At 35.1% G+C, this 13,370-nt stretch overlaps 1 protein-coding gene across 1 annotated transcript in view; it reads left to right on the top strand.

Moving 5' to 3' along the window:
- Positions 1-13,370, top strand: part of GABRA2 (gamma-aminobutyric acid type A receptor alpha2 subunit) — a 175,961-nt gene that overhangs the window by 150,029 nt on the left and 12,562 nt on the right. The window contains exon 9 of the mRNA XM_005681573.3: positions 5,249-5,451. Coding sequence (XP_005681630.1) covers positions 5,249-5,451 — 203 coding nt within the window. The remainder of the gene's footprint in view (positions 1-5,248; positions 5,452-13,370) is intronic.

Genomic DNA, 13,370 nt, shown 5'->3' with positions numbered 1-13,370 from the left:
GGTATTCTTTTTAATGGTTGAGTAATACTCCATTGTGTATATGTACCACAGCTTTCTTATCCATTCATCTGCTGATGGACATCTAGGTTGTTTCCATGTCCTGGCTATTATAAACCGTGCTGCGATGAACATTGGGGTACATGTGTCTCTTTCAATTCTGGTTTCCTTGGTGTGTATGCCCAGCAGTGGGATTGCTGGGTCATAAGGCAGTTCTACTTGCAATTTTTTAAGGAATCTCCACACTGTTCTCTATAGTGGATGAAACTGGAGCCGATTATACAGAGTGAAGTAAGCCAGAAAGAAAAACACCAATACAGTATACTAACACATATATATGGAATTTAGAAAGATGGTAATGATGACCCTGTATGCGAGACAGCAAAAGAGACACAGATGTGTAGAGCGGACTTTTGGACTCTGAAGGAGAGGAAGAGGGTGGGATGATTTGGGAGAATGGCATTGAAACATGTATACTATCATGTAAGAAACGAATCGCTAGTCTATGTTTGATGCAGGATACAGGATGCTTGGGGCTGGTGCATGGGGATGATCCAGAGAGATGATATAGGGTGAGAGGTGGGAGGGGGATTCAGGATTGGGAGCTTGTATACACCCATGGTGGATTCATGTCAATGTATGGCAAAAACAATACAGTATTGTAAAGTAAAATAAAGTAAAAATTAAAACTAAAAAAAAAGAAAAAGACCCTGGAAATGGCAAGAATATAATTTCCAGAATTGCCACATTACAGTATTCAAAATGTCCAGTTTACAACAAAAATGTAGGTCTGCAAATTTTAAAAGTATATACCATTTTAAAAAATAAAAAGATTCATTAGAAACTGTACCTAAGGAAGCGTAAGTGTTGCAATAAATAGACAAAGACTAAATAAGCTACATTAGATAAAATAGAACAGCTAAAGGAAACCATGTCTAAAGAATGAAAGTGTGCTAATGATGCCTCATCAAACATAGAATATCAAATCAATAGAAATTATAAGAAGTAAACAAATAGAAATTCAGCAATTCAAAAGTACCATAACTGAAAAGAAAAATTTACTAGAGGAACTTAATAGTAGATTTATGCAATCAGAAGAAAGAATCAGTGAACTCAGAGATAAGTCAGTTAAGATTCTTTTAAGTATGGGAAACATGGAGTTAAAAAAAAATGAGGAAAAATATTCAGTGCCTAAGACATTTGTGGCATATTATCAAGCATGTCAGTATATGTACAGTGGTAGCCACAGGAGGAGAAAAGAGGGACAAAGGGATTAAAATATTTGAAAAACAGTGGTCAACATTTTTCAGCTTTAATGAAAAATACAGATCAACTCACTCAAGAAGCTCAATAATCCAGACAAATCACAAGAGGAAAAAATTCCCTGCAGGTCAATCTCTCTTATGAATATAGATTCAAATGTCCTCAACAGGAAACTAACAAACTGAAACCAGCCACATATAAAAAGGATTGCACACTTGTGACCAAGTGTAATTTACCTCAGGAAAGTAGGGTTGGTTAAACATACAAAAATCAATCGATGTAATAATCCCAAATAGATTTATGCAATATGGAAAAAAACACACCATCATCTCAATAGACTCTGAAAAACATAAAACATCCTTTCATGATAAAAAAATGTCAGTGAACTAGCCCTAGAAAAGGACCTCTTTAACCCAATAAAGAGAATATTTAGAGGTGAAAGAGTAAAACTTTAGTTCTAACATCAGGAACAAGACAAGGATGTCTGCATTCACCACTTCTGTTCAACATCATACTACAGGTATTAGCCAGGGAAGTTAGGCAAGAAAAACAAATAAAAGGCATCCAATTTGGAAAGGAAGAAATAAAACTCTATATGTAGACACATATTATTATATGTAGAAAACTCTTAATAAACCACATAAAAACTATTAGAGATAATGTTGTCAGGAAAATGTCAGGTAGAAGATCAATAGACACAAAAAAATCAGCTTTGTTTCTATACACTAGCAATGAATAATCTAAAATGTAAATAAAGGTATTTCTATTTACATAACAGCCAAAAGAATAAAATATCTATAAATAAATATAAGTTTAAAGGTGAAAAACTTATAAATTGAAAATTATAAAATGTTGCGGAAAGGAATTGAAGTTCTAAATAAATGGAGATGACATATGTATGTCCAATTAAAATGGATAGATATGTCACATTTTTTGATTAGAAGATTTATTATAGTTAATATGGCAATATATCCCCAAACAAGGAATTTAATGCAAATCTACCAAAACTCCAAGGACATTTTTTAAAAAAATGAGCAAACTGACCATAACATCATAGGGAAGTATAAGGGACCCTAAATAGCTAAAATAATCTTGAAAAAGAATAAGAAACTTGGAGGACTCATGCTTCCCAATTTCAATGCTTACCCTAAAGCTATATTATCAAAACTGTGACTTTTGTATAAGGACAGACATGTAGATGAATGAAATAGAATTGAAAGTCCAGTATATATATGGCTGAATCCCTTCATTGTTCACCAGAGACTATCACAACATTATAAATTGGCTATCAGTTCAGTTCAGTCACTCAGTTGTTTCCAACATTTTGTGACCCCATGGACGGCAGCACGCCAGGCTTCCCTGTCCATCACCAACTCCCAGAGCTTACTCAAACTCATGTCCATTGAGTCAGTGATGCCATCCAACCATCACATCCTCTGTCGTCCCCTTCTCCTCTTGCCTTCAGTCTTTCCCAGCATCAGTTCAGTTCAGTTCAGTCACTCAGTCATGTCCAACTCTTTGTGACCCCATGGACTGCACCACCCCAGACTTCCCTGTCCATCATCAACTCCCGGGGCTTACTCAAACTTATGTCCATCGAATTGGTAATGCCATCCAACCATCTCATCCTCTATTGTCCCTTTCTCCTCCCTCCTTCAATCTTTCCCAACATCTGGATCTTTTCAAATGTCAGTTCTTCACATCAGGTGGCCAAAGTATTGGAGTTTCCAGCTTCAGCATCAGTCCTTCCAGTGAATATTCAGGACTGATTTCCTTTAGATTGGACTGGTTGGATATACCCCAGTATAAAATATAAAGTCTCAAGTTTGAAAAAAAAGAAGAATTGAAAGTCCGGAAGTAAACCCATCTTTGATCAGTTGATTTCATCAACAGTGGTAAGATCATTTAATGGGGAAAGAAGAGTCTTTTCAACAAGTAGTGTTGGGACCACTGACTATCCATATGCAGAAGAATGGATCTGGACATCTACCATATACAAAAATCACCTCAAAAAGGACCAAAGACCTAAATATAAGATCTAAAACTATAAAACTCACAAGAAAATATAGGCTTAAATCTTTATGACCTCAGATTAGGCAACAATTTCTTAGGTGCAGTACACCAGTTTGTAATCCCTAAAGAGAATTTCATTAATCCACATCATCTTCAATGCCAGGATAATATCAGTCTTTCAAAGTTTTGCTAACATTTTGCTGATAATACTGTTTTTAAAAGCATCTCATTATTGCTTTTTTCCTTGACTGCTGATGAAGTTAAATTTATTTTCATGTCAATTGCATTTATATATGTGTGTGTGCATGAGGGGATAGGTTGTTGTTTGTATGTGTGGGTATAACTGCCTTGTATTCTATTTAATTATTGTACTGTACCAATTTCTCAAAAGCAAACACCATCTAAAATCTTTCACAGTTTGTTGCATGTTAACACAATATATTTCTTAAATATGTTTTATAATATTGACTCAGCAGCAGGTGAGCTACATTTATTTTTACCTAGATTTATCTTTCTACCTTTCATTCTTACTACTACCATCATATTCCCAGATTCATTCATTCATAATTAAATGGAATTATTGGCATTTTGAATTGCTAACTCTATGGTAAGTGAGAAAAAAGCTGCTTTATTTATCCTAAGGGAAAGTAAAAAATAAAATATAAAAGAATTTCATTATATGAATGAACATTTCACCAACATTTTTATTATTTTAATTTAATATATCCTCTCTGTACATAATTGGGCTTCCCAGCTGGCACTAGTGGTAAAGAACCCTCCTGTCAGTTCAGGAGATGTAAGAGACATGGGTTTGATCTCTGAGTTGGAAAGATGCCCTGGAGAAGGGCATGGCAACCCACTCCAGTATGCTTGCCTGGACAATCCCATGGACAGAGGAGCCTTGCAGGCTACAGTCCATGAGGTCACAAGGAGTCAGACACGAATGAAGAGACTTGTCATGCATGCATGCATGCATGTACATAATTTATCCTCTCTTAAATCTCTGATAAAGCAGGTAACTGTAGACGTTTTGACTGCTGATGTTGTGACTGTCTTCTGAGTTATTGCTTTCTTTTTACTTAACCATTGTGATTTCGCTGAACAACATTCTTTAAAACAATGGAGGTACAAACTACTCCTTAAAATTAGTGATTAATATTTTGTAAGGTTGCTTATTTAGTTGCTTGTTTTATTTTTCTGTAGATTCTAAGAAAGAAAAGTGAAAAGTGAAGTCGCTCAGTCATGTCCAACTCTTAGCGACCCCATGGACTGTAGCCTACCAGGTCCTCCGTCCATGGGATTCTCCAGGCAAGAGTACTGGAGTGGTTTGCCATTTCCTTCCCCAAGGGATCTTCCCAACGCAGGGATCAAACCCTGGTCTCCTGCATTCCAGGCAGACGCTTTAACCTCTGAGCCACCAGGGAAGCCCAAGCTTCATTATTAAAGAAATTCTATCCTCACAATACTAGCCAGTCTAGGAAATTTCATAATTAGCCTAGCTATACTTAGAATGAAGAACTTCTTAATCACAGTTCTGTTGTGATCACTAGTGTGGATGACTGGTCCATTGCTTAGAATGAGTCAAATAAATGATGAACAAATTAATGTGAAGCTTTGTGAAGGATTTTTAAAATTAATGTTAATGGGAAATGGGTCAATTTCAAGTACCTGCTTTCCTCATTAGAAATTCTACTTCAATTTCACCATTCTTTCTAACCTCAGTGGTACTTAAGCGGAAAAGGAGATTCATACAAACAAAAATGAGAAAGCAAAGCATTTCAGAGTCATCACTTCAAAAAAGTATAATAACCATTTATGATAATTAACTTTGCAGTATTTTCTTTCAGAAGACTTTTGTTTGTTTGCTTTTCTAGTGGCTAAAGGTGGCAATGAAAGTACCTTTTGAAAAAAAAAAAAAATTCCAGTGCTGCCGTGCTGGTATTTGTTGATGTTTTTGCTTCCTATCTTTTTGCAGGAGTAACAACTGTTCTAACAATGACAACTCTAAGCATCAGTGCTCGGAATTCCCTCCCCAAAGTGGCTTATGCAACTGCCATGGACTGGTTTATTGCTGTTTGCTATGCATTTGTGTTCTCTGCCCTAATTGAATTTGCAACTGTTAATTACTTCACCAAAAGAGGATGGGCTTGGGATGGAAAGAGTGTAGTAAATGACAAGGTAAGTGAGAACTTCCTTCTAACTGTGATTAAGCGAATCCCTCAACCCATTTAGCTTGTAACAGATACTGTACCTCAAATTTGACATTAAGAACATTCAAACATAAAGCTTTCTTTTAAAGTATGCTCTTGCCTGAAATCCTTTAGGAGTGCTTGTATTATTACTTCTGTTAAAGCCACTTCCTAGCATCAGTTGAGCTCTGACAGTGTGTCAAGCACTTGCTAAGTTTTCTACATATGCTCTCTCATATAATCTTTACAACTTTTTAACTAGGATCTCTTTTTAATTCTCTCTCTCTCTCTCTTTTTTTTTTTTTTTATGAAGAAGGTATAGTTTAGTGAAGTTATTTACTTGCCCGAGTTCACACAAGTTAATGTTTACTTAAACCCAGATCTGCCTGACCATTAAGTTCATGCCTTTAACCACACCACTTTCTAGTAAAAAGATCTGGAAAAGAAAAGTGTGCACTAAGTTTACCAATTATAGAATCTCAGGCCCTATCAGTGGGTTGAGTTACTCTTCAGAGTTACTCTTCAGAGATGGGGGTATCATCTCTGTTGCTTGGATGTAAAAGAACTCACAGGATTGTAATCTCTCCCATGTTGTATGGAATAAGTAAGTAGGTAGGAATGCGTAGACATTTTCAGTTGCTCATTTAGTCCACAAGAGAAAAAAAATATTTATCTTTAAGATTAAGCGATTTGGAAATTATTGATGTCTATTTTTCGGTTTCAGGTACTGAAGGAAGTGTGAGTTTTGTGCATTGATAAATAGCCTTAAGAGGAGCCTTTGTATACATCACAATGAGATATAAAGTTTTCTCAATAATAATAAAAAGTTCTACTTGGAGGGTTTCTTTTCTACAAAGTATTTACCTGAATACCCTTCCATTAAGTTTGGAACAATATACTTGCTGATTTTCCTTTTCAGTTATTTGAATATAATTTTTTTTCTAATTTATGTGATATTGATATTGATATTATAGTCTTTTCCCTTAACTTTGTAAACTGTAAAAGTTTTAACAAGTGCTGATTTATTTCATTTTATAAGCTATATCTTGTATACTAATAGTCAATGAGTAAATAGTAAAGAAAATCTGATTAATTTTCTATGCTTTAACTTTTAGGTTATTTCACCTTTCCCATCACATTTTATTGTTGATTTATGTTTTCATTCCCTATATAGTATACTGCTTTCTCATTGCTATCTATGCAGTTACTTCTTTTAAGTTATATAAGTTACACATGCACTTTCATACTAACATTTTTTGAAGATAAAATGCTTTGCAAATACATCAAAGAAGATAAATAGCGGTTTGTGATGTAAATCCATATAAAAATATATTGATGCTTTATTTTTAATGCATTGAGGTGCCAATCAAATTGACATTGTGATTTGGCATATCAAATAATATGCCTTCTCAACCCCTGAACTTGGAAAATACAAGTACCTATAAATGCGTAAAAAATCAGATTCCTGATAATGCATTCTAAAAGCAATAGCGTGACAGACAAATACTAGATTTGTTTATCCACATATCAGATCACATATAGTGCAGATAAATCTTGGTTGAAATCATTTATGCTGCAACCTAATTTGCAGGAAAACAACTAACAAAATGTGTATTATTTAAGTTATAAGTATTTCAAGTTCAGTGGTTAAATTAAAGGGAACATTACATCAAGCTCCTTGCTTGTTGTTAACCACTTTTCCACAGCTAGAGTGCCAAACACAGTGTCAGGCAATTAGTAGGCACTGCAGAAAGTTTTGTTGAATAAAAGAATAAATTGATTTTTGCCATTAAATCTGGCAGTGTAATACCAATGGCAAGACTTCTTTGCCTACATGGAAGATCTTTTAATACTTTACAGTGGTAAATTTATCAGGGGGTACTCATCCATTTTCATGATTCAGATACATTTTGGGAGGTTTTTTCCTATTGGAAACAACCAGGTTCTTAAAACTAAAAGGATACGTAGTTGAATGCCTCAAACTAGCACATCTGCCTGGAAAAAAAAAAAAAAAAATCAGTGCAATTTACTCTGTTTTAGTTTTCCTTAGATTTAATTAAGTGGAAAACAGTAATTTTCCTGAAATACAAAGGTTTTATCCATAGGCCAAAATGGCATGCTTTTAGTTGAACCAGACTGGAGAAAGCCATTTTTGGAGTTAGTAAACATGAGTAAATGATCTGTCAATCAAAAGCATATATAAAAAGTTATTCAAGGTTTGTTAACTGGCAAGTATCAATTTGTCTCTGAGGATAATCACTCAGAGATTCATATTAATATTGTATGCTTGAAAAATGAAATATGTATTTAACATACAGTTTATATGTAGATTGTGCTCTGATGATCTTTAAGGTTAGTTTTTGCAAACAGATAAATAAATTCATTTGCTTCATTTTCAAGCTACATTTGAGCCCTCTATTAGAAGACAAAGCTTATCTTGCTCTGTGATCTTGCACAAGATTGTACACTACTTTTTGCCTCAGGTGTGAAATTAGTTAACAAAACTTTATCGATCTAAAAATTTAGTGCAGGATCAAATAATTCAACTTCACTTATTTATGCGTTTTCTTATATGAAAGTATCTAATTTTTCAACTTCCCAAATTCTTCCGGAACCTTCCTCAAGACTAATTCTGCTACCTTATCTCTTGATTCCTTTTCCTCTTGTTCCTTTTTCAATATTAAGCCATCAGTTATTATTTTCTTCTCTTACTTCTTCAAAGCCATCTTCTCTTTTTCACCTGCTTCCTGTAAATTTCTGATGATGCCTAATATACTTAATTTACCATAAAGGCAAAAGCAAAACTCTCTCCAGATTCTATCACCCATTCCCTGATCCTCAGATTCCCCATTCTTCTTCTTTTTCCATTCAAGCTTTTGAAAGCGTTGCTTGTAAAATGTAAGTTCTCACTTTCAATTTAATTTTCAGCTCACTGTAACCAGGTTATCTTTCCATTTATTGTCCTGTAGCTGAAGGATTCCAGCCTCTACATTTTCAAATCAGATACTTTTTCATTTTTCTTAAGGGATTCCCTTTGAACCCACTGAATACTGTTATACTCCAAGACTCTATTTCAAGTCCAAGTCAGCAACTTTTTATCTTCTGGCAGGCCTTTAAAAAAGGGCTTAGAATATCACCTTCCTTCCTTAAATCTTGACAGCTGCCACTATTCATTCTATTCTTTGAGATTCTTTACCTAAGTTTGGAGTATGTCCAGTCCACCTAGCATTTGCTCTTGTTTATCCCCAAAGACGGTCATTTAAATTTATTTTTTTGTTCTTGCTACTACTACGTGATTCTCATTTTAAGGATTTTACTGTAAATACTTGTGGGAATGTCAGCCACACTATGCATTGTCTACTGTTTATTATCTCTAAATAGATAAAACCTACTCATCCTCAGCACAAATACCAGTGTGAAGCGAATTGAAAATTGCTCAGTTGTGTCCAGCTCTTTGCTGCCCCATAGACTATAGTATCCATGAAATTCTCCAGGCCAGAATACTGGAGTGGGTAGCCGTTCCCTTCTCCAGGGGATCTTCCCAACCCAGGGATCGAACCTGGGTCTCCTGCTTTGCAGGCAGATTCTTTACCAACTGAGCCACGACGGAAGCCCATGGGTACTGAAATGGATAGCCTATCCCTTCTCCAGGGGATCTTCCTGAATCAGGAATCAAACTGGGGTCTCCTGCACTGCAGGCAGATTCTTTACCAACCAAGCTATCAGGGAAGCCTGATCCTCAGGAAATTTCTGAACACTTGCTCCCCTGAGCCCTGAAAAATTAGATCATTTTTAAAGTATGTATAGTGTCCTGCTCTTTTACATTTCATTCTTTATTACAGCTTATAATTGCATGCTTAAGTCCTAGCTCCTTCACAGTTTATGGTAACAATGACCACATTTAATTTAATAAATCATTTATCCTTGGCCCTTTGTACAGGGCTTACTATACATATTAGTTTTCAATAAATGTGGTGTAAAATAACTAAACATAACCAAATCATAACCACAGCCCACACCTTTATCTTACTTTCCACAGTTATTATACCTTTCTTTTAACTTTCAGGTTCATGTATCCAATAGGTACCCATGTTCTTCATGAACATGCTTTTTCAACCTTTGCATATCTCTTCTAAAAGATGAAAGAAACAGCAAGCAACCAAAAAATAAAATGTCCTAAGTGCCTATTTTTTCATATGTATCTCAGTTCATGGCAAAACCTAGTTTCACATACTGACAACTTGAAAGCATCCCTTGAGATCTAACCAGCTGTCAAATGTCCATTTTCCTGTGTGTATGTCCGTAGGCCATGCCCTTACCACCTTTCATTATTTTCAGTCTGTTTATTCCTCATTATCTCTAATCATGTCTCCTTTTAATCCATTCTGTTCAGTAGTTCCAGAGGTATCTTTCTAAAACAGAAGTATGATCATTTATTTTTTAGCTCTTTAGTGAATTGCTGAAAGCAATTTTTCAAGCTATCTCAGCTAATATGGCCCAAATATATAGCTTTCTGATACATTTGTTTACATCATGAATGATAAGAAAATATTTTGCTGTTTATTGTACACTTACTACTATGTGCCTGGGAATATCTCCATGTCAAAATGAGGAATATAGGATTCTCAAGTAAAGTTATTTGCTCAAGATCACACATCTAATAAATAGCGAATCCAAGACTGAACAGATCTGAAGTCCATGCTCATTCTTCCTCTAGCCATTAAAAACATCCCCAAGTATCCATGCCTCTTCCTATCTCCATGACATCAGATGTGTTGATCCCTCTTGCTAAAATGCCCTCTCCTTTCTTTCCTAACTGATTAACTATTTATTCCCTAAGATCTATCCAATTGTATGTAATTGCCACCATGACTGGGCGACTGAACTGAACTGAACTGAACTGATTATGCTTTTACAGTGCTTGCCACAAATTCTTTTTATGTAACCTCATTATACTTTTATTGTAAACAAAGCTAACAGTAAGTTATATGATATAGAGGAGAATGGTTTTGTCTTATTTGTTATTTCTCTGCTGATACCTAACATAGTGTTTAGCACATAACTTTTTGAATTAACTTTTAAAATATACCTTTACTCTCTTAAGACTGTGTTTATTTCTAAATATGAGTCAGTGGTTCTACACTGGCCAAGAAAAGCATATTCTTTGGATGTACACTACATATTAAATTACTGAAAACACAGGCATAGTACCATAATATCCAAACTAACCTAAACTGTGCCATTATTTTGGATTTCACTCCATGGTAATCACATTGCATCATATTTCAAGTGTTTTTATTCATCTATTTGTATTTTTTAAGATCCTCCTTTGTTCCAAAAGCATTTCAGACAGTCTATCAAACGAATGTATGTACTTAAATTATTATGATATTATATAAATAGAAGTAGAAAATCAGGGTGAAGGAAAATAGACTGCAAATATGTCCACCATTTGGGCCAGAATATTAACTGTAGTCCATATCTGTGCTGTGTGCTGTGCTTAGTCACTCAGTCGTGTCCCACTCTTTGCAACCCCATGGACTGTAGCCTGCCAGGCTCCTCTGTCCATGGGGATTCTCCAGGCCAGAATAATTGAATCAGGGTCTCCTGCATTGCAGGCAGATTCTTTACCAGCTGAGCTACCCAGTAAGCCCAGTCCATAGCTAGAATAGCCAAGATTCAAATTCTAAGCTTTTTGGCTATGAGAATGAACCATAGGGGGAAGCTTATTTCCCTTTAACAAAAAAAAAAAAAAAAAAGGAAGTATAAATTTCTTCAGAAAAAAAAATCCTATACTGAATTCTCTGTTTTAAACAATATAATATGGATTTTATATTAGAAAAGGGCTTCCCTTGTAGCTCAGTTGGTAAATAATCTGCCTGCAATGCAAGAGACCCGGGTTCAATCCCTGGGTCGGGAAGATCCCCTGGAGAAGGAAATGGCAACCCACTCCAGTATTCTTGTCTGGAGAATCCCATAGACTGAGGAGCCTTGCAGACTACAGTCCATGGGGTTGCAAGAGTCGGACACGACTTAGCAACTAAGCCACCACTATATTAGAAAAAGTCGGGTGCTATTGCAAGTAATGTCAGCATTTTCCCAATAAATGCAGTAATTAATTTCATATTGATGTTTCTTGTAGTCCCCTTCAATAAAAGCTGAAGGCATTACATTAACTTACAACTCAGTGAAGGCAATTCTTCAAGGAGCTAAGCTAATATGGTCCAAGTATATAGCTTTCCCATGGCACAATTTTATCCAAGGAAAGACTTTAGAGTACTTAGAGAAGTGGATGGACTGTATAACCTTCAAACAATCTGTAAGTATCACTTTTCTTAGGATGGTTAGCAGACCGTTAACAATACCATTATCTGATCAGGGAGCATGTTGTTTTTTTACAAATAATGGGCTTTCTAGTAGCCGCAATGACTGTAAAAAAGCAACATTGTATATAGAAAGAGCATAGATTTGCCACTTTGGAAACTTGGGGTTTTCTCCAAAAATTCTTGTATTTAGTGTTATATTTATGAGAGCTCCATTTCCTTATGCTAAGGAACACTCTGTGAGATTCTTTCCGACTCTGAAACTGTGATTGCTATTTTCATTTATATGCAGGTCATTTCAGTACTAAGTGTCTACATTTTAGCTAAAGTGTTTACTCAATTTACTAATGCATCATTTTATCTAATACTCTAAGAAAACCGAGATTGATTTGCCACAATGGTGTGAGACATTTTGATTTTTATAATCAGGAGTTTCCCAGACTGAACTTTTAAGTATTTATTTGGACACTCTAATAAGTAATAACCTCAGGATATTCTGATTCTTATAAAATATCCTTTAAAAAATAGAAAGTTTAATAGTATATGTTATAATTCCTTCTCATTCCACTTAAGTAACAGCATCAACAGACTCTATAGCAGCATAATTTTCTTTTTTCCCTGGATAATGTGTAAAAATAAGTCATTTACTGCTTTAGTGTATAACCATATTTTCCCACTTCTCTTGTATATGTCTCAATCACAAGTAAAACAATTTCCTCACATATGTTGAAATTTGAGTGTTATTTTTCAATTGAGCTTATTTTATTAATTTCCTAGTCTTCTACATCTATAAATGGTACAATTGAGGACTTTAGGGATAATTAGATAATATAATTGTAGAACACACTATTAGAATCCATTTCTGTTAATCTAATAAATACTTATTGTACTCTACAAAATATATGGTTATATGCATTGAATATACTTATGTATATCATTCCAGTAGATGTCATTCATTTATCATGAAGCAAACATTTTTTTGAGCCTGCACTGTGCCAGGAACTTGCTAGAAGCTCTGCATTGCCCAATCTCTGCCTTCAAGGAGCTTACAATTAAGTAAAAGAGGAAAAGAAATGAAAGTGTTTCATGTGCCACTATAGAGACAAGCACTGAGGTGTGTGGAAGCACACAGAAGGGGTGCTTTTGCAGTAGGTTATTATGGCTCAATAGATGTGATTTTGAGCTGAGTCAGTATAAAACAGACCCTACTAGGGGACCGGTGTGGCTTGATTATCAGCCGCTAGCTCAACTGTGGTATCATTCACAGGTTAGGAAATACAGTTTAGGGTATCATTCACAGATTAGGAGGATGTACAGGATTAGATTGGGAGTGAAAGTAACCTGATTTCATTTTTGGATATTTTATGTCTTAAGTATATGTGGCATATATAGGTGGAGAAGTCTAGTGAAATATGATGGGTAAGAATTCTGGTGAGATAATCATCCCTGTATTGGTGGCAAAATGAATAAAGTCACTTAAAATTAATAGAAATGAGCAGTGCCAGATTGCCTTCATTTCCCTCATCCTGCTTCCATTTGGTTTTATTCTTCACACTTAACTTTATTTTCTTTACCTATATTTTCA

The sequence above is a fragment of the Capra hircus genome, chromosome 6, assembly GCF_001704415.2.
Source record: "Capra hircus breed San Clemente chromosome 6, ASM170441v1, whole genome shotgun sequence".
NCBI classification, from domain to species: domain Eukaryota; kingdom Metazoa; phylum Chordata; class Mammalia; order Artiodactyla; family Bovidae; genus Capra; species Capra hircus.
Note: the sequence above shows the minus strand (reverse complement) of the source record. Positions and strands in the feature narration are given on the sequence as shown.